General features: G+C 36.8%; 1 protein-coding gene across 1 annotated transcript; it reads left to right on the top strand.

Annotated features, from left to right (window-relative positions):
• Positions 1-1,625: 1,625 nt before the first annotated feature.
• LOC112190653 (probable LRR receptor-like serine/threonine-protein kinase At1g56140) lies at positions 1,626-17,190 on the top strand. Its single transcript, XM_024330106.2, has 25 exons — positions 1,626-1,812; positions 8,925-9,096; positions 9,175-9,246; positions 9,341-9,412; positions 9,524-9,595; positions 10,025-10,096; positions 10,173-10,244; positions 10,365-10,436; positions 10,576-10,647; positions 10,743-10,829; positions 10,925-10,996; positions 11,284-11,355; positions 11,445-11,510; positions 12,168-12,233; positions 12,478-12,522; positions 13,306-13,370; positions 13,464-13,622; positions 13,838-14,070; positions 14,306-14,504; positions 14,631-14,792; positions 15,112-15,230; positions 15,636-15,846; positions 15,948-16,179; positions 16,306-16,456; positions 16,613-17,190. The coding sequence occupies exons 1-25, from the start codon at positions 1,698-1,700 to the stop codon at positions 17,012-17,014; spliced, it is 3,132 nt and encodes a 1,043-aa protein (XP_024185874.1). The 5' UTR covers positions 1,626-1,697; the 3' UTR covers positions 17,015-17,190.
• The last annotated feature ends 2,374 nt before the right edge of the window (positions 17,191-19,564 follow it).

A 19,564-nucleotide genomic window follows, 5' to 3' on the forward strand; every position in this document is an offset into this window, starting at 1 on the left:
TTTGTAGGGATAGGCATTAGACCAACTTTTCGATCATATTTTCACATCTTAACTGTTCAGATTTTAGGTCCTAATGTATAGATCAATTCTACAAATTTTCAGCCAATTTGATGATCGTTAAGGAATCCAAAACTGCAATTTACCATTATAAACACGAACGGTTCCAGGTTGACAGATTCGGTCCGTTCATGTAAATTGCAGTTTTGGATGCCTTAACGATCACCAATTTGGCTAAAAATTTGCAGAATTGATCTATACATTAGGACCTAAAAAATGAACGGTTGAGATGTGAAAATATGATCAAAAAGTTGGTCTAATACCTATCCCTATAAAAGATCAAAAAAAAGGATCCCTTTGTGGAAGCCCTATATATGTGTGTGTGTGTGTGTGTGTGTGTGTGTGTGTGTGTGTGTAAGACCCGATCAAGAGGAGGACGTCTGCACTTTCACTAAAGTGCGGACATCGCCGCTGCAGTCCCGCTCAGGCCTCAATGGCGGCGTGAATCGGGCTAGAAGGAGGCCGGAAGCATCGCAGACAGTTTCTGGACAACGATCGAGGTCGGAGGAAGTCGAGGTTGTAGGTTTTCTGGGTAGCAACCTCACCTACAACTACAACCAGACCTACAGCGCTGCAACCTCGTCACCGGTGACTCCACCTGACTGCAGACTGGTCCGTCCGACCCCTGGCCTCCCTTCGGCAACTGGCGCTGCACCGTCGTTGCCTGAGTTGGGCTGCAGTGCAGTCATCCGCACTTTAGCGAAAGTGCGGACGTCCTCTCTTAATCCGCTCCGTGTATATATATATATATATATATATATATACATACATACATATATATACATACACAGATTTTGTAATAATTAATGGAATATATTAATGATCGTTAAGGTATCTAACTCGCTTAAACCAATGGACAGATTGAATCTGTCAACCTGAACTGTACTAGCTTTAAGGCAGTTATTAATGCCTTAACGATAATCTTTTTGGCTGAAAATTTACAGAGATGATCTATACACTAGTAAATAAAAACTGAACGGTCGAGATGTGGATGTGCGATCGAAAAGTGACCAAAAACTCGAACTTCATACGTTAATTTCAAAGCGGAGCTCCGTTCTAGATATGATATATATATATATATATATATATAGCCTTCACAATACTGTAAATGCAACAATACCCATTTAAATTCCAACTCTTAAATCATAGATTATTATCCTGAGATTCATAAATTAAGGAATCCACTAACAAAAAATTAAAAAAAAAATAAAAAAAAAGAGAAAAGAAGAAAAATATGTCCAACATCACTCACCGGGCCATGGATTTACTCTTGATAGAGAGCTTTGAGAATTGGGCATGCGTTTCTTCAAGAGATACAAAACTAAAAAGAAAGAAATATCGATTATGATAGCTAGAAAAGTGAAAAGACTCTTCCCGAAGACCTAATAATTAGGGATTTTGCTAATATATTGAGGGGAAATGGTAATTCAGGAAACACCGAGAGTAAAAGAGACATTTCGCATCTAGAATTGTCTTGGCGTCTAGTTGATTCAATTGGTGGCGGCTAGGCTACGACCAATATATATATGGCCAGGCTCTAGCCAATATGCCAGCCTCTGTCTCTCACACGGTGTTTGAATTGATCGATTGATCATTCTCTCTCTCTCTCTCTCTCTCTCTCTCTCTCTCTGTTTGAATTCATGTCAGGAACTTCACTAGAACTTTGGGTGCTAGTTTGGGGCAGCTGCAGCTTCATCTTCATCTTTGGTTTTGCTGACATAGCAGAAGCTCAGGCCACCACATATCCTTCTGAAGGTGATCTTGCTTATAACTATTAGCTTTGTTTTATCTTAATTGTAACAGCTAGCTATAATGTGAATATGTGATGATGATTTATAATATGCATGGTGTCCATGTGATTCATTAGGGCTATGAAAGAGTGGGGATATTTGCTTTAAGAGTCATCGTAACTGGCTGCTTGACTCTACCAGCTTGATCAAGTAGACCGCGTTCGGATGGGTTATTGTGTCTAATACTCTAATTAGGCTCCATGATCAAAATATGATATGTTTTTCTTAAATTATAGTGGATCAAATATGCTTTAAAGTTTCTCTAAAAAAAACTTAAACTAAAACGCAGCATGCGTTAATGCGTTATTATATCGTAGGGAGAGGATCCTCTCCTGACCAAGCTAAGCATCTGAGCTTCCTAAGCTTTATACCAGATAACGACATGTGTCAGTTTTTAGATCTAATGGTCTACTATTCCTCATTTCCCTAATCTTTTCCTTCACAACCTGCTTTTCCTTCCCTCTCTCCGCCTGATCGAACTTTCTGTTCTTCCTTTCCAGATTTCCTTCCCTTCCCTGATCTAATGGTCTACGACCCCATTTGAAGTTTTTGCACAATCGGGTCTTGTAATGCAACCACTTATATCTCCTCTCGGGATCATATAGTCTGACCAAACCTTAGAGATTCTGGGTTTCTTGAAAGCTTGGTGGTGTTCAATGTCAGATACAGCTTCGAATTCTTTACCCTCTCTCTGAAATCGAGTGAAAAAATTGGCAGGTTGATCGATGATTACTCATGTTGGTACAACTTAAAGCTTAAACCAACTTAGAAGATCAAACTTTTTGGTGGAATATCAAACAACCCAGACGCAAAATTCTTCTCCTACTGTTCTTCACTCACAGTAAAGGTGGCAAACGGGCCACTAAGTACGAGTACGGCACGGGCCCGGCACGCTTAAAAGGGGTCCGGCATTGCCCAAGCCAGTTAGTGGCCCGGTACGACCCGAGCACGTTAGAATAGCGGGTCGGGCTGGGCCTAAGAATATTGGCCCATTGGCCTGAGCCCTTTATGGGCTGACATGACCCGAGCACGACATATTATGGGCCGGCCCGTTACAAAAAATATTTAAAAACTACAATGATGAGATTTGAATATGAGACATTTTTATTTAAAATCTCATGACAATTCTACCAATGTTTTGTTTTATATTGTCAAAATAATTAAACAAAACATTATATCCTTGTTTTGACATAACTATTTTTTCTAAATAATAAATATATGTTTATTAATAAAGACTAATCTCATAATAATACAACTATAGAATGAAGGAAAGAATAATAGATACTAAATCTTCATTAAATTAATACAGATTAATCTCACAATAATATACTAAAAACAATATATTTTGAGTTTTTTCTTTCTTTCTTTCTTATAGTGGAATATAAAAAATTATTAGAAATGTAATCTTAAAAAGCTAAGATTAAGAAAAAGATTGTAGAACTTAATTTATTTTAATTTTCTAAATAGTTAAATAAAATTAATTTTTATTTGTTCAAATTAAGATTTTAAAATCGTGCTTTATAGTGGGTAGGCATGAGCACGACCCGTTATTGACCCGGCACGAGCACAGCCCCGCACGATATGAGCTCGGGCCATGGGCCGGGCCAGGCTTAATGTTTAAGTAAATGGACCAGTACAAGCCCGACACGATAATAAATGGGCCGGCCCAAGCACGACACGAAGCACGACTAGGCCCACTTAAAATGGGCCGGGCCGGGCCGTTTGCCACCTCGTCTTACACCAGTAACAATCTTGGTATCTCCATACAGAGGAATATTGGACTCAAAGTTTGGATCTTTACCAAACTTAGTGAAAGAAAATGAGGACTCTGAGTCTGCAGCTGAGGCTCTGAGGATTTAACCCATTACTAGCCACTGTTTGTTAACTCTCAAGTATGGTATTTGAACAATGGCAAAGAACTGTATAAATTGTGTGTTTGCAAATACAGAATAGCATAGGGTTTAGGGGTTAATTAATCAAAGAACTCAAAATCACTCAGCCATTTTCAATTTTCATCTTTTTATATATTATACCCAAAAATCTAGCAAACCTGGTTTAGGGATCTTGACTTGAAAGTTGAAACTAGGGAATCCTCAACCCCAAAGTCTTTAGATGAAAATTAAGAGCAGAGACAAAGCAGCTAAGTGGATGAAAATGGATTACGAGACCATAGCTGAGTTGGGTTTGAGTTGAATCTAAGATATGGGTTTGGATGAAAATGGATTACGAGACCATAGCTGAGTTGGGTTTGAGTTGAATCTAAGATATGGGTTTCTATAGAGAGAGAGAGAGAGAGAGAGAGAGAGACAGAAACAGAGACAGAGAGAGAGACAGAGAGACAGAGACAGAGACAGAGAGAGAGAGACTTCGGCAGTCGTGTGAATGAAGGGAATCCAGAAAAAAAAAATAGAAAAAGATAAACCAAAAATTGTAGACCTCATTTATTCCACGTGTCGAAATCTAGAGAAAAGCTTAGGAAGCTTAGAAGAAAAAATGCTCAGGAAAGGATCCGTGTCCTTATCGTAACCAAACGTAAATAGGTATCTCGAAACTCCATTTAAAAAAAAAAAAGGTATCTTGAAACTCATGCGTTCTTTTATACTAGACGAAAAAAAATTGAGAGTGTTGATTTTGGTTTGTTTAACTACTATTACACACTTGGTAACTTGAATTTTTCTTGTTAATATTCTAAAATGAGTCATTTATTATGAATAATTTGGACCCTTCAATCACCGTTAGATTTATTTATTTTTATAGAAAATTACTCATAAGTATCATTTTGACGCTATAATTATCCATAAGGCCCACTTCACATTTTTTGTCATCATAAGGCCACTTGAGAACTCAAATTCCCTCCCTGATGTTTTTGCCCTTCTACCTAAGAAACCCAACCATACCACGAAGCCAATTATAGATCATCCCCTCTCTCTCTCTCTCTCTCTCTCTCTCTCACACACACACACACACACACACACAGAGTTCAATTCCAAAACCTAGACACAGAATTGACCTGCACAAAGTTAGTGCTCAATTTAAAACTATATCAATGTAGTAAGAGTAAGTAGAGTATCATTCTTAACTGGGGATTAGGGACTTATTAATTCCTAAAAAATAAAACGTTAGACAAAACAAAACTATAGTATATACACATATTTACATTATTCATGAAAATATAAGTAAAGGGGATTCATGATTTATTTTCTAATTTAACAACTAATTAAATATATACATGTGTTGACACATCAAAATACTGAATCAAGTAGAATTAATGAATGGAATGAAATTAGATAGAATTAACTACTATTAACACGTTGGCAAGGTTTCAAACATCAAATCACGAATCAAAATAAGTTATAGCATAGAATTAATCAAGAATAAAGATAAACGCATACAAAGTTCTTTTTATTTCCCTGAATTAAATTAACTAGATGAACGCACCATAGTTAACCCTATTAAGCATGCAATTACTAGTGGTAGCTAATCACTAATAAAAACACTTTTAATGCATTAAACATAATGGAAGTTTGATCAATTCAAGCCAAGAACACAAGTTAGAACGCTAATCAAGCATGCAAGACTCATTGTTAATTTACCTAAGTAATTTTAGGTTTTCCAATTAAATTATTAAATCTTAAAATGCTAACACCTTAATATGGATTCAATCACATGTTCATCAACCTAAGTATGCATCCAAAGATCAATTAACACATAAAAGATGGGATTGAAGTTCGAAATTAACAATCATGCTCAACATATATGAAATCGCAATTTTCAATTTAAAAACCTAAAACCTAAAATATGGTTCATAGTATTCGAAAATTACATATCTAAAATCAACACAAGAAATCGCAAATTATAAAACCAATTAAGAAAATCATCAAATAGTAATTTTATAAAAACCCGAAATAGTTTTACAAAGTTCCAAAACAGAAAACAAAAGAGGGTGTTCATGGTTACACTTTTTGATCTTCAAGGATGCAAGAAGCTTCAAAAGGTGGTGGAATGGATGAGGATCACGGCAAGGATGCTTGAATGGAGAGAATGGATCCTCACGGCCTTGAACTTTGGAAGTTGATGATGTTGCCGAAACTTGGAAGAGAAGGGGAAGTGTTTGTGGCTTTTGATTCTGAATTTTGTGGTGTGTAGAATGGCTTCACAAACGCCTTATATATAGTGAACCGCAAGGGCTAAGGTATGAAGATTGAAATCTACTTGTGCCATCATCCGGCCAATGAAAATATTCCTTGAGAATTGGAGAACAAGTCACTTTTATCATTGCCGAAATCTTCCATGTACCTAGACCATGTTTCGGCGTCCTTGTATGTAGAATGGAATCAGGAATCCAAATTCAATATTTATTCCTTTATTTTTTTCTCCAAAATTCCATATAAATCCAAAACTATCCCAAATTGGACTTTGCCGAAATTCCTTGGTATTTTCCTTTATTTCTCACTGCGAAAAGCAATATAAATGGGTCATGGACTCCTCAAGACATCATAGATAATTCTAGAGAGTCATGTGCAAGTCACATGCTTCAATCTTCGGGCCATGCTTCTCAAAATGATCCAATTCGAAATTCATCTTCAAATGTAACGCAATATTGCTTCTTCTAGAACATTCTTGAACAATCTTGAGTCATCTTCAAGACACAACATCTCCTAGTCTCACCAGGTCTCCTAACAGCATCAGGACTCCTAGTGTGATCAGGTTTCCTAGTCTAACTGGGACTCTGTCATTTCTGCATTTTCGAACATCATTTTTCTGAGCTCTTTCGTAGTTGAGTTAAGATTCCTACTTCAATTGGGATTCGTTTTCCTGGTAGAACTAGGAGAACTTCATTTCTCCATTTCTTCTCATTAATGCGCTCTTTACTCCTTGCCTTCCATTTCCAAACTCAAAACCACCTAAAAACACAAAAGAAGTTAGAAATGATAATGTTAAGGAAATAACTAAGCAAAATGCAGAGAGAAATTCATTAAAAATATAGTAGAAATTAGTCTCAACAGGAATCGACCTCCTCGGTCCGATAGAGCTGTTCTGGTCTGAAGAACTTTGATGACGTTAGCCGCAGCTAAAACGGCTACAAAGCTCCGATCATCGCTCTAATGAAAATGAATGGCAGCCGCACAAGAAGATAAAATCCTATCATCGAGCCTGGTGGCCAAGAGCTCATAATCAAAGCCAAGTCGCTCTCCTTGACTCCAATATTTCGTAGTCTCAATGTTTGGAAGGCGTCTGAATAAGAGAATGGCAGCGGCGAGCGGCTGAGATCTAAAGCATCCGATGCTTTCAAATCAGCTCCGCCACGCGACTCCCATCCTCGACATCACTGTTATGGCCTTCGTGCCAACTTGGTTGGCGAGCAGTTCTACAACCTTGGTGGATTAATGCGCAGCCAATTGTATGATCTGCTTAGCAAGATCCACCATGAAAAGTCTCTAGTCTGCAACCGTCGCGAGCAGAAAACCTATTGCCGAGTAACTTCTTACACCTTTATCTTCGACGGCGTCGAGGCACGAAGTGAGGGAGAGGTAGTTCATTTGCTCGGCTTGCTTCCAGCTTGCTTCGTATCTGTGTTTTTGGGATGATTCGTCGTCGTTAGGTCCGATCTGGCATTCAATTTCGTCTACGAGGTGAGGGTTTGGATTGGGCTTTCGAATTGCGTGCACTTTGCTTTTCAAGTGGATGATTCGAATCATGGTAGATGGGTTAGATGATGATGAGAGAACGATGCTCTAGTGTAGCTTTTGGTAATTCCTATGGGTTTTACGACTTACTCTAGTGAATGATGCTCATGGATACAAGTTATGTTGATGGATTATCATATGTGCAATACATTCAAATTTGAGCAGTGTAAGGCTTCGACATTGTATATTAATGGTTGTTTTGATTTTTCATTATGACTTTTGTGTTGGTTGGTAATAGCTTTCTCAGTCGGTGATAGTAGTTTTGTTAGGCTATGATAATAGTTTTCTCAATCTCTGCGAATAGATTTTGTTTTGCTTAATTAGTAGTAGTTTTTGGTGTCGTTGAGAGTAGCTTTTGGTGATGGTTAAACAGTTTTTAGTGTTGGTAACAGTAGTTTTTGTTGCTGGCGACAATAGCTTTTAGTGTTGGTGAGATTAGTTTTTGTTGCTAGTGATAGTAACTTTTGTTGCTGGTGATAGTAGCTTTTGTGACTTTACTAAAATCTCATCAGAGTAACTTTTATTGCTGGTGACAGTAATGTTTGGTGGGAGTAGCTTTTAGTGGTGGTGACAGTAGTTTTTGTTGCTGGTCATAGTAGCTTTTGTGACCTCACAGAAAGTCGCCGGAAATATCATCAGAGTAGTTTTTGTTACTAATGACAGTAGCTTTTGTGACCTCGCCGGAAGTCACAGAAAATCTCACATGTGTAGCTTTTGTTGTTGGTGACAGTAGTTTTTGTGACATTGTCGGAGGTTGCCGGAAATCTTACCGGAGTAGCTGTTCTTGCTAGTGACAGTAGTTTTTGTTGCTGGTGACATTAGCTTTTGTGACATTGCCGGATGTTGTCAGAAATCTCACCAAAGTAGCTTTTGGTGTTAGTGACAATAGTTTTTGTGGTTGTTGGAGTTCGCCGGAAGTTGGCCGGAGACCTCGCCGGAGAGCAGATAGGATGATTGTTGACTTTTTACTCTAGTAACATTTATGTAAATATGTTGGTTTTTATATCCAAAAGTTAACTCATTTTTTTAATCTAATGGTCTTGTGAGGGAAAAAAATAATTAGTGACCTTATAGTTAAAAAAATATTCAAATATACACTTATATATAATTTACCTCTTATTTTTACTCAATAATTGTGTTTCTCATTATAGAATAGAGTAAATTGACTATTTAAGGTCCTAAACAACGCGGTTTAATTTTGCGAGGGCACTTTTTTAAGTCAAACATTTTGTGCTGATCGAAATCCGGTGATCGGAAATTTCAGCGGTGAAAGTGTTTGTAGAATTCAAATGAGTATTTACCTCTGTCGAGGATGCGGCAGTTTCTCTATCAATGTTGAACTTTTTGGTTTCTGTAAAGATGGATTAGTTCCTTGTGTTTGGTGGTGCAGCGCGAGCTCTGAGCTCAATCTTCCAGCAATGGCAGATTGAGGCCAAATGGAACACAACCAGAGATCCATGCAGTGGAGAGGCCATTGACGACTCCATCGAAATCTACAACGAAGCTTACAACCCTTTCGCCAAATGCAACTGTTCAAACTCCGCTTGCCACATTATCCAACTGTAAGATTACTGTCTCGTTTTGCACTTGAATTACGTCACTCCCACGCAATTTCGGTTCATCACACCATGCATTTGCAGGAAAGTTTCTACATTGAAGGTTGTTGGCCTAATTCCGGAACAGCTATGGACTTTGAAGTTTCTCACTCATCTGTATGGCTGTTGTGTGTGTGTGTGTGTGTGTGTGTTGGACTCAAAGATTAATTAGCTAGGTACTCACTGACCAATTACTTTGATCTATTTGTAGCGATTTAGGTCACAATCACTTGACAGGACCTCTCTCTGCATCAATTGGAAATCTGAGCAGCTTGGAATATTTGTAAGCCATCTGATTTTTATTGAAACAAACCACATTTTCTATATGGAATTTTGTGTATTAATTTTGAATTGTCGCGCGCTCCCTGATTAATATATGAATTCTAATTGCTAGGAGCTTAGGCCATAACATGTTATCAGGCCAGCTACCAAAGGAACTCGGAAATCTCTCTAATTTGACATTCTTGTAAGTTTTCTCATTTAGGAGCCTCAGACAGTATGACGTTTGCCATGTTAACTTTTCTCAATTTAGATCATTGACTACGTGGATTGTTATTTGACCTTTGTAAAATTTAACACTACAACTTTGTATTCATTTTAATGTGTGATCAGCTGGATTCTCGTTTGTAAGCAAAAACATCATGCTTCTGCTTCTTCTAATTTTGGCAGCTGCTTTCTTCAGATGGACTTTTTTTTATTTTATTTCAACATTAAATGGATAATAAATTAAGAAATGTCCTTTGATCATAACGGCAATTCAGTAATTCCCTAGTTTAGGCATTGTTTAATTTGAGAAATTGTCATATATACTTATTTGTCCTAATTTTGGTTATCTTAACATCTAACTAACAATATGCGTGGGAAACTTATAACTGATTACTTGCCAATTCTATAGGGCTATTGGGACTATGAACCTTTCCGGTGGTCTACCACATGAGCTAGGGAATTTATTAAATTTACAACAGATGTAAGGTTCATTTTTTTTTTCTTTCCTTTCATAGGAGTACATGTATGATAATTCATTATGGTCTACCTTTTGGCAGTTACTTGGATAGTTCTGGAGTTAGCGGTGAGATTCCACCGACGTTTGCTAATCTACGAAACTTGACCATATTGTAAGAGCTTTACATATATGTTTCCTTTACAGAAGTGAAAGGAAAAAAAAAAACATTCATTAAGTGGAAGGATTATTATTGGTATATCTATTAATAAGAGGATTACATTTGTTTGTGCAGCCGGGTGTCAGACACAGAACTCTCTGGCAGGATACCTGACTTCGTAGGATATTGGTCAAAGCTTACTTCCTTGTGAGATACTCTACTGAAATACTCTCTCACTCTCTCTATTTCTGTTCTGTTACTGTTAAACAATAATAGGATTAGGCTTAACAAGATCCATGACTTTTGACAAAAGAATTCCACTAATAATTAGCTAAATTTTCAATAGGGTATTTCAAGGGAACTCTTTTGAAGGTCCTATACCAGCTACACTGTCCAATCTGACTTCTCTTGAGGAGCTGTGAGTATCTGTATCAACTCGTCACTTTTTATTCTGGAATACATATTCATACATAAAGCTGGCCATCTTATATTTGATATGGTAAATGGTAATAGGAGAATTAGTGATATAATATCTACTGCCAGTGGGAACTCTTCTCTTGGATTTATTAAGGATATGAAGTCAAGATCTCTAAAAGTCCTGTAAGGACAATCCTTCTCATTTACATTTTATCTGAATCTATGACAACATCTGGAGAGTGTTGAGAAATATGACATTTTTGTTTCATATCCTACAGAGTGCTGCGAAATAACAATATTTCTGATTCAATTCCTTCTAATATTGGAGAGTTGCAAAGTTTGTATCACCTGTAAGTTTTCTTTGGTGATGATGATCATACATCTTGAGCAAACCCATGTACCGAACCTGGAACCTTTTATTGGTCTTTCTTTTGTATTGCTTTACTGTAAATTACTGAAGGCAACCTTATCATCTTTTTATCTGATATAATTCAATAATGTATACAAGATTAAATTGATTAATTGATAATAATCTGCTTCATAGTGATTTTTATTTTATTTTTAATAAAGAACTCTTATTACTAGCTGGTTTTGTCCTTGAAGCATGTAACATAATCAGTATTCTTTTCCCTTTCAGGGATTTAAGCTTCAACAATTTAGCAGGAGTAATACCGCCTTCCCTGTTTAATTTGCCTTCGCTCAAAGCCCTGTAATATGGCATTCCCTCTTAATTGCTTTGAATTCCTCCCTAGCTTACGCTTCAAGTACTGAGGCGTGTTTTTCTGTCATTATATTTAGGTTTCTTGGAAACAACAAGTTGAGTGGTAACCTTCCTGAACATAAAAGCTCGTCTCTTGTCAATGTGTAAGTGGATCAATATTACTTTTCAGCATCACTGTAATCCACACGGGAGTTTGCTGATATATATATTTTTATATTTCCATCTCTGTGCTGATGAACAGGCTGTACCTGCTCTTTGTTTATCTGAATTGTACAGTATCTGCTTTTACAATAACTTGAAGTATTTTGAATATCACACTTTTCTTTTTCTAGTTAACTTTAGATACTAAATGTTTACAACTACAAAAATAACTTTACAAAGGTACAGGTTCATATTTGTTAAGCTAAATTTAGGAGTAAGTAGATATTTATCACCACTGGAATAATCATAATTGGGCTACTTGATGATATTTTGATGAAAGAAATAGTAAGAGTAATGAACTAATGATGAGTTCCAGGCTTACAGCTAAAAGCCTAAAACATTCAGTAAATCTCTTGCGCTTATTTATAGTAGTAATCTTATGTTGTTTGAGCTTGTTGTGGCTTCAAGTATGCCTGTCATTCTTGGTCATTCAACACATTTCTCCTCAATATAGAGAGCCTGGGGCTTTAGATTCAGATTGGAATTGTGAAAAAACAAATATCACAGTTTATGTATGAATTCATATATCTGATACAGATGATTGTATTGTCGGATTGTGGTAGGAGCTAGGTATTTAATGTCTTTCTCTGTCAATGCAGAGATCTGTCTTACAATAATCTAGTAGGGTCAAGCTTTCCTTCTTGGGTGAACGAAGACTTACAGCTGTATGTCTTGACATTCCACAATATACTTAGCTTTTATATATCTGTTTGCTGTGCAATGTCCTTTTTCTTTTAGTTGAAAGATTTCTAGTTAATAACTTTGCTTTCTCTTCCTATATTAGATATTTGTAGTTCGTTAGTGACATGTTCTCCAACAAGAATTTTTTTTTTTGGCAGGAGGGGTTTGCATTATATGTTATATAATAAATTTGATTAACAATTAAAATTTGTTGGGTGTATTTTGCAGTAATTTAGTTGCCAACAACTTCAGCACAGAAAATTCAAACGGCAGGTGGTTCTTTGCATCTGAGCTCAATTTTTACGTTTTGAACACTTCAATAATGCATGTGAGAGTTGCATGCCACTTAAATGTGTTTTGTCATTGCTTGTCTCTTGAGTATGGTAAATGAGGCTACTACTGTTCACCTCTGTCTGAGGCTGCACCTGAGAGATCGTCTTACTGGCTTGGATCCGGCCTGAGTTGATTCTTTAGTCGGTTCAGTCATGACTCATGATCCCAGTGTCAATCACTGGTCTAATTGCATGATAATCATATCGATTTACCAAATATACCTCAAGTCAATATGAGAATGTCGAATCTATAAATCATATGATAGTATGGATTTGGATTTTTGGACTGTTTGGAGCAAAAACTGTTCGATCTGTTTGGGTGAAGCGGATAAGAGGCTGTGTTAAAACTGCGTACAGCTACAAAAGGGATGAAATACACCATCTAATTTTTATTCACATTGGTAGTTGATTCATTGAGAGGGTTGGTTGAGAGAGCAGATCGAGATACGCAGTCAGTGGTAAAAAGGAGAGAGTGGAGGTCTCTCACTTGCAATTTGCAGATTTCTTTGCTGTCGTGGAAAGATGGTAGTTTAATATATGTAGTGAGGGTTGTTGAAGTTCTTAGTCCTATTTGAGGATTAAGATCGAGGCAAATGTTTAATTTCAGGAATAAGCACTGGAGTAATTATCCAATAAATAATTGTCATATGCCCCATTTAAGTGTTTGTGCTTATTCAATTTTTCTTTTCCATGTAACTTTATTTACTTATTTATTTCATTTCAGATCTTTGCCTTCAGGGTTGAAATGCCTCCAAAGGAACTTTCCTTGCAATGTTAACCCTGGAATCCGTATGTGTACAGTCCAACCCTCATTGGATATTAACTTCATGAACGATTTCTGAACAATTTGTGATACAGTTCCTCTTTTGTGTCTTTCTGCAGATCCTTACATTGGGATTAAATGTGGTGGTCCTCAGTTCACGTCTTCCAATGGGATTGTGTATGATCAGGAAAATGAGACCCTAGGTCCAGCTACATATTTTGTGACTGGCACAAGCAGATGGGGAGTTAGCAATGTTGGTATTAAAACAGAGTATCAGGGTAAGATTCTCACTTTTATTCTTTTCCATAACAAGGTTTGGATATTCAGAGATGATTACTTACATCACTGGTCTAACTTAAATAGAAAAAATGAATTTAATTATCTGCAGAAAGGAATTTACAGAAGGTAAGTTATTATATTAGGTGGATAAATTAAACTGTACAAGAACATTTTCAATTAGATTTTTGTTCATGCTAATCGTTCATTCAAACAGATGGATATATCACGGGAAAAATTCCTGAGTATACAGTTTCCTCGTCATCTCAATTCACGAATACTCCAGATCCTGGGCTATTCCGGACTGCAAGGATCTCTGCTTCATCACTTAGATACCATGGCTTGGGGCTGGAGAATGGTAACTACACGGTCAAACTTCAGTTTGCAGAACAAAAAATCCCAGATACTCCAAAAAATCTTGGGAGACGTGTATTTGATATATATATCCAGGTCTGCATCATGTCTAGGATTTCTTTTTATATTTTAGGTATTATTCTTAATTAAACCATTTGTCTGGTAAAGATGCCTCTTTAAAGTTTGAATTGAGTATAGTTCCTAATAGCATCAGAGCATAGAATATAGGTGCTGGTTCTAAATTTTTGTTTCTCATATTGTGCACAGTTGATCATCCTAGTCCCTTATTTGTTGATTTTGTTCATAGGTTCTCTATTTATTTTGTTTTCAGGGAATTCTAGTTTTGAAGGATTTTGATATACGAAAGGAAGCAGGTGGGAAATCTTTGCAAGCCGTTCAGAAGGAATATAAGGCCCAGGTTTCACAGAACTACCTTGAAATTCATCTCTTTTGGGCTGGAAAGGGGACTTGCTGCGTACCTGAGGTTGGTACTTATGGACCTGTTATTTCAGCCATCAGTGCTACACCAGGTAATAACAATATAACACGCAAATTTCAGTTGCAAACTAAGCATGTACATTTAGGTTCTGATTGATGGATGTTATTACAAAGTGCTTCCATGCTGTTTGTTGACTGCAGTGCTTTTATACTTGCAGATTTCCTACCTACTATCGTTCCGAACCATCCAACTAGTAAGAAGAATAGGACGGGGCTGATTGTGGGGATTGTTGTTGGTGGTGGAGTACTTTTGATTCTATTGTTGTTGTTTTTCTGTATAGTTCAAAGAAGGAAAAGGATTAACACCAGTAAAAATGAAGGTAAACTGTTACTTTTATTTTTTCAACAAAATTTGACTTCTGAAAAGGTGTGTAGATATTTTCTAGTATTATTATTTGCCAACATAAAGTTTCATTGTATCTTTGCAGCAGATGGTAGTTAAATTAATTAACTTAGTTTATTTTGGCAAGCTTGCTCTTTTTTCGAGTGCATGTGTATTAGCAAGTAAATCACTTTTCTATGTACTTGCAAGAAAGCCTACAAACTATTTAAACAGATGCTGCTCGAGACCTATTAAGCCAGGAAAACAAACTGATTGCGAGACAGGCATTTATAATAGCTTGTTATTTGAATTTGCAGATCTGTTGGGAATAGATATTGGACCACTCACTTTCAGTTTTTCAGAGCTAAAGACAGCTACAGATGACTTTAGTCCAGCGAATAAGATTGGAGAGGGAGGATTTGGACCTGTCTATAAAGTAAGTTGTTAATCTAAGTTGTTGACCTACTGAATGACATAGTGTGTGGCTGTAAATGCTCATGTCAATGCCGGTATGTTTCCTACTTGATACAAGTGTTGATCAACAATCAACATAAAGCACATGAACCTCTTGTGATTGCTGTGTATATATAAATTGAATTGATATATCTCTATCTAAATCATTAGCATTTATGCATTAAGCACAAAGTTTTAATATAGATCGAATTGATTTTAGTTTAGCGTTGAAAAAGAGTAAGCTTTATATATAGATTTGCTGATCTGCATGCCTGTCCAACCCGCCAAAGTCATTAGTTGCCAGAGTCCCATTTTTACTAATCGTATATCTGGTAATGAGTATATCAATTTTATAGATTAAACTATTATTCTGATTCTTTGTTAATAGGGTACTCTTAATGATGGAAGAGTAATTGCTGTGAAGCAATTGTCTGCAGCATCCCAGCAAGGAAAAAATGAGTTTGTAGCTGAAATTGCCACCATATCTGCCGTGCGACACAATAACCTAGTGAATTTGCATGGATTCTGCACTGAGGGAGTTAAACGGCTCCTTGTCTATGAGTATCTGGAAAACAAGAGTCTTGATCATGCATTATTTGGTATCATGAGAAACACATTGTCAATTGATTTATTACTGCCTTAGGTACTTCAAATATTTGAACTAATGATTTATATTAATTTTACATATATATGAAAGCAGGAAAAAGAAGTTCGAATCTTGATTGGTCATCAAGATTTGATATATGCTTGGGCGTGGCTAAAGGTTTGACTTATCTCCATGAGGAATCAAGGGTTCGGATTGTACACAGAGATGTGAAGGCCAGTAATATTCTGCTCGACTCTAATCTCATCCCCAAAATATCAGATTTCGGTTTGGCCAAGCTTTATGATGATAAAAAGACCCACATCAGTACTCGTGTTGCGGGAACAATGTATGTGAGATCTTTAATTTGTCACCTTGACTATTTTTCTTTTGAAATATTAATGGTTTAGCATTTCCTTATTGTTCTTCTGCCAGTGACAAGTAGTTGACGTTATTATTGTCAATTATAATGCAGAGGGTATCTTGCACCGGAATATGCCATGCGTGGACACTTGACACAGAAGACTGATGTGTTTGCCTTTGGTGTTCTTGCTCTAGAAATTGTCAGTGGTAGGCCAAATTCTGACCGGAGCTTGGATGGCGAGATGATTTATCTTCTCGAATGGGTAACAACTTTATTTTTGTACCTCTAGAAATTTTCAGTTTTATTCCTGATATGTCCATTGTTTAGTGATTCTGCCTCTAAAACTTAGGTTCATCATAATGTATGTGGCTTCTTGTTATCTACTACGTACGTAGTTTAATATGTTCTTGCTTCTTAGGCTTGGCACTTGCATGAAAACAAACGCGAAGTTGAACTAGTGGACTCTAGGTTATCAGAATTCAATGAGGAAGAGGCAAGACGAATAACCAAGATAGGACTTCTGTGCACTCAAACATCACCAATGCAACGACCACCGATGTCGCGTGTGGTGGGAATGCTTTCAGGAGATATTGAAGTAATGACAGTAACTTCAAAGCCTAGTTACTTGACAGACTGGGAATTTGACGATACAAGTACTTTCACCAGTCCAGCCACTGATATGTCAGCAAAAGGAACTGATCCGAGCTTTTACAACTCACCGGCGAGTACAAGCACTTTGGGGGATCCAGGGCAGCTTTCTAAAAATGCCACGGATGCCTTGCTTCATAATGTTGTTGATACCCAATCCCTACCGACTTAATGTTGTTGCTATTGATGTTTATTATTAGTTTTTATTTTATTTTACTGTGTTTTATTCGGCTTGTACCAGTTACACATTTTCGTTTGATGATAATTTGAATCGAGATGTCAGATGTCACTGGATGTACCAAATGCTAGATTAATTTTAAACATATAATCTATGTGGTTTCCTTTGATGATTTTTCTCTTTTCTTTTTTGCTTTTAAAAGAAGAGTAACAAAATTTGAATCTTTACTTTTTTTTGGACAATAGTTTTAACTGTTAACTTACAAAGAGAATAAATTAGGGTTAGCGCTTGGTTTTGGTCCAGTTCTTTACCCAGTAGTGTCAGGAAATTATCTCTTAGTTTTCTTTTGGTTTTATTCTTCTTTTAGGATAACGTTGCATTTTTTTTTATCAAAGAATAATGTTGCATCTTAGGTTGCCTTTTTCATTGTTACAATTTGGTTTAAGGTCACAATGCTCCCTAAGAATGACTCAATATATCTTGCCGAAGCCCAGGTTTTGGGTGAGCTAGCTATTACTATATAACATTTTCTACTTATCAATGGATTCACACTCACATTCTCTAAAAAAAAAAAAAATATATATATATATATATAATAATAATAATAAATAGAGTACTACTATTCATACATCCAAAAATGGTATTTAGACTTACTCTAACAATTTTTCACATCAAACATCCAATTTTGCCCTTTTGTGACCTCTTTTCACTTCTTACACCTCTACGTCACTCAACTCCACTTCCATATCTCCTACATGCTCGATCATTTACAGGTGGTGTCACCTCAAGTCATCGCCTTCTATCGTCACCTCCCAACATATTAATTATCAAGGCACTTTTGTAAATTGTGAACTTTTTGTATGTATGACTGCATTATTCTCAAATTATATCATTCGTGCAAAAATCATGAACTGGGTTGTAAATCAGGCACGTAGAAAATCTTATCCTTGATTGGACAAATCAATTTGTGCTGAAGCAGTGGAGCACCACATCGTATTTAAAAAGCATTGCAAGAAATGCCTTGATTATTCTAGAGCCTGTGAGTTCTCAACTTCTCAATAAGCTCTAAGATCAAGAGAGGCGGATTCCAATTGATAGTTATAATGCACTCAATTTCTAAGAATGGTTTTAAACCCTTCATTTATGTCATGACTCGTGACCTTATTACTCACAATCTCAAAATGTGAAGCAATCTCAAAACATCGAGAGAGAACCCACCAGTCCACCACAAGTAGACTAGATTGTTGTTTTTTTTTCCTTCAATTCTAAAAGGGTAAAGTTGGAATTAAAATCATTTAAAAATTATACGAGGTCCAAATACAAATTCTGGAGGTATGAATAGAATTTTCCTAAGAAATAAATTACAAAGAGAAAACTGTTTAAGGAAAACTGAAATTTGGAGAGAATTGAGTCGTGCTTTCATTGATAATAGGGGCCTCTTTATATAGAGGATTACAAGACATAGAATCAGAGTTGTACAAGAAAAGTTATCATACAATTAATCGGATATCTATGAATATCTCCGAGAATATCTTTAATTCCTAACCCTATTACAACTAGGTTAAGTAACCTAGAGTTTGGGCTAAACACATATTCTGGTTTTACTTGAACACTCCCCCTTGTGTCACCCAAACGTGGTGCTCCTCTCGTTGCCTCATTAAAAACCTTGCCGAGTAACAAAAACTCTGTGGGACAAAAATAACCTCGGTCGAAGGGGAAAAAGAGCACAACACACCCTTCACGTTCCTACACGTAGACATCTCCCCCTGATGACTACGGTCATGGGAGTTCGGATAACTTCTGCAAACGATGCTACCAACATCTTTCTCGAAAATGGAATTTAGGCAATGACTTAGTGAGCAAGCCTGCCACACTATTCTCATATCGAACCCAGTTCACTTTGATCTTGAGGAGAGACAGTTGTTGCTGATTATCCTTAGTGTTGTCGCTTTTGATATAGCCTTGTTTCATTTGTTCAAAACAAGCAGCATTATCCTAAATGCTCATAGGCTCATCTGTGGTAGACTTCAAACCACAATAGTTCGAACATGCGTAATTATGGATCCAACCCATATACATTCACGAACCACTTCGTGAAGAGCAATGATCTCTGCATGGTTCGGTTCGAAGATATAGTGACTAGGGTCTGTTTTGTAGACCTCCAGATATCATGGTCTTTACCCATGTTGAACACTTAACCAGTTTGGGAGTGACCTTTGAGTGGGTCAGAGAGATACCCAACATCAACAAAACCTTCCAAAACACATTTGTCTTTTTGGGATGGGGATAGAGGACGCAGGCCAGTGTTGGCTGCGTTCCTAGTGTGTGATGGGTCTGAATCCATCGTCTCTCTATAGGGATAGAACAAGCTCATATCAATCGTACATCTCAAGTACCGAAAGATATCTTTTACATCAATCTAATGGCGTCGCGTTGGCGCAGAGCTATACCTTAGCTAACAAGTTCACTGCAAATGAGATATCCGGTCTTGTACATTGAGCTAAGTACAATAATGAGGCTATTATACTTAAGTAAGGCACTTCT

The sequence above is a fragment of the Rosa chinensis genome, chromosome 2 (assembly GCF_002994745.2).
Source record: "Rosa chinensis cultivar Old Blush chromosome 2, RchiOBHm-V2, whole genome shotgun sequence".
NCBI classification, from domain to species: Eukaryota; Viridiplantae; Streptophyta; class Magnoliopsida; order Rosales; family Rosaceae; genus Rosa; species Rosa chinensis.

What these genes read in the sequence shown, in the direction of transcription:
- LOC112190653 (XM_024330106.2), top strand. Translation starts at nt 1,698, where the DNA reads ATGTCAGGAACTTCACTAGAACTTTGGGTGCTAGTTTGGGGCAGCTGC. An exon ending in ACAGAAAATTCAAACGGCAG is followed by an intron (nt 12,523 to 13,305) that starts GTGGTTCTTTGC and finishes ATTTCATTTCAG; the next exon opens with ATCTTTGCCTTCAGGGTTGA. An exon ending in TAACACCAGTAAAAATGAAG is followed by an intron (nt 14,793 to 15,111) that starts GTAAACTGTTAC and finishes TTGAATTTGCAG; the next exon opens with ATCTGTTGGGAATAGATATT.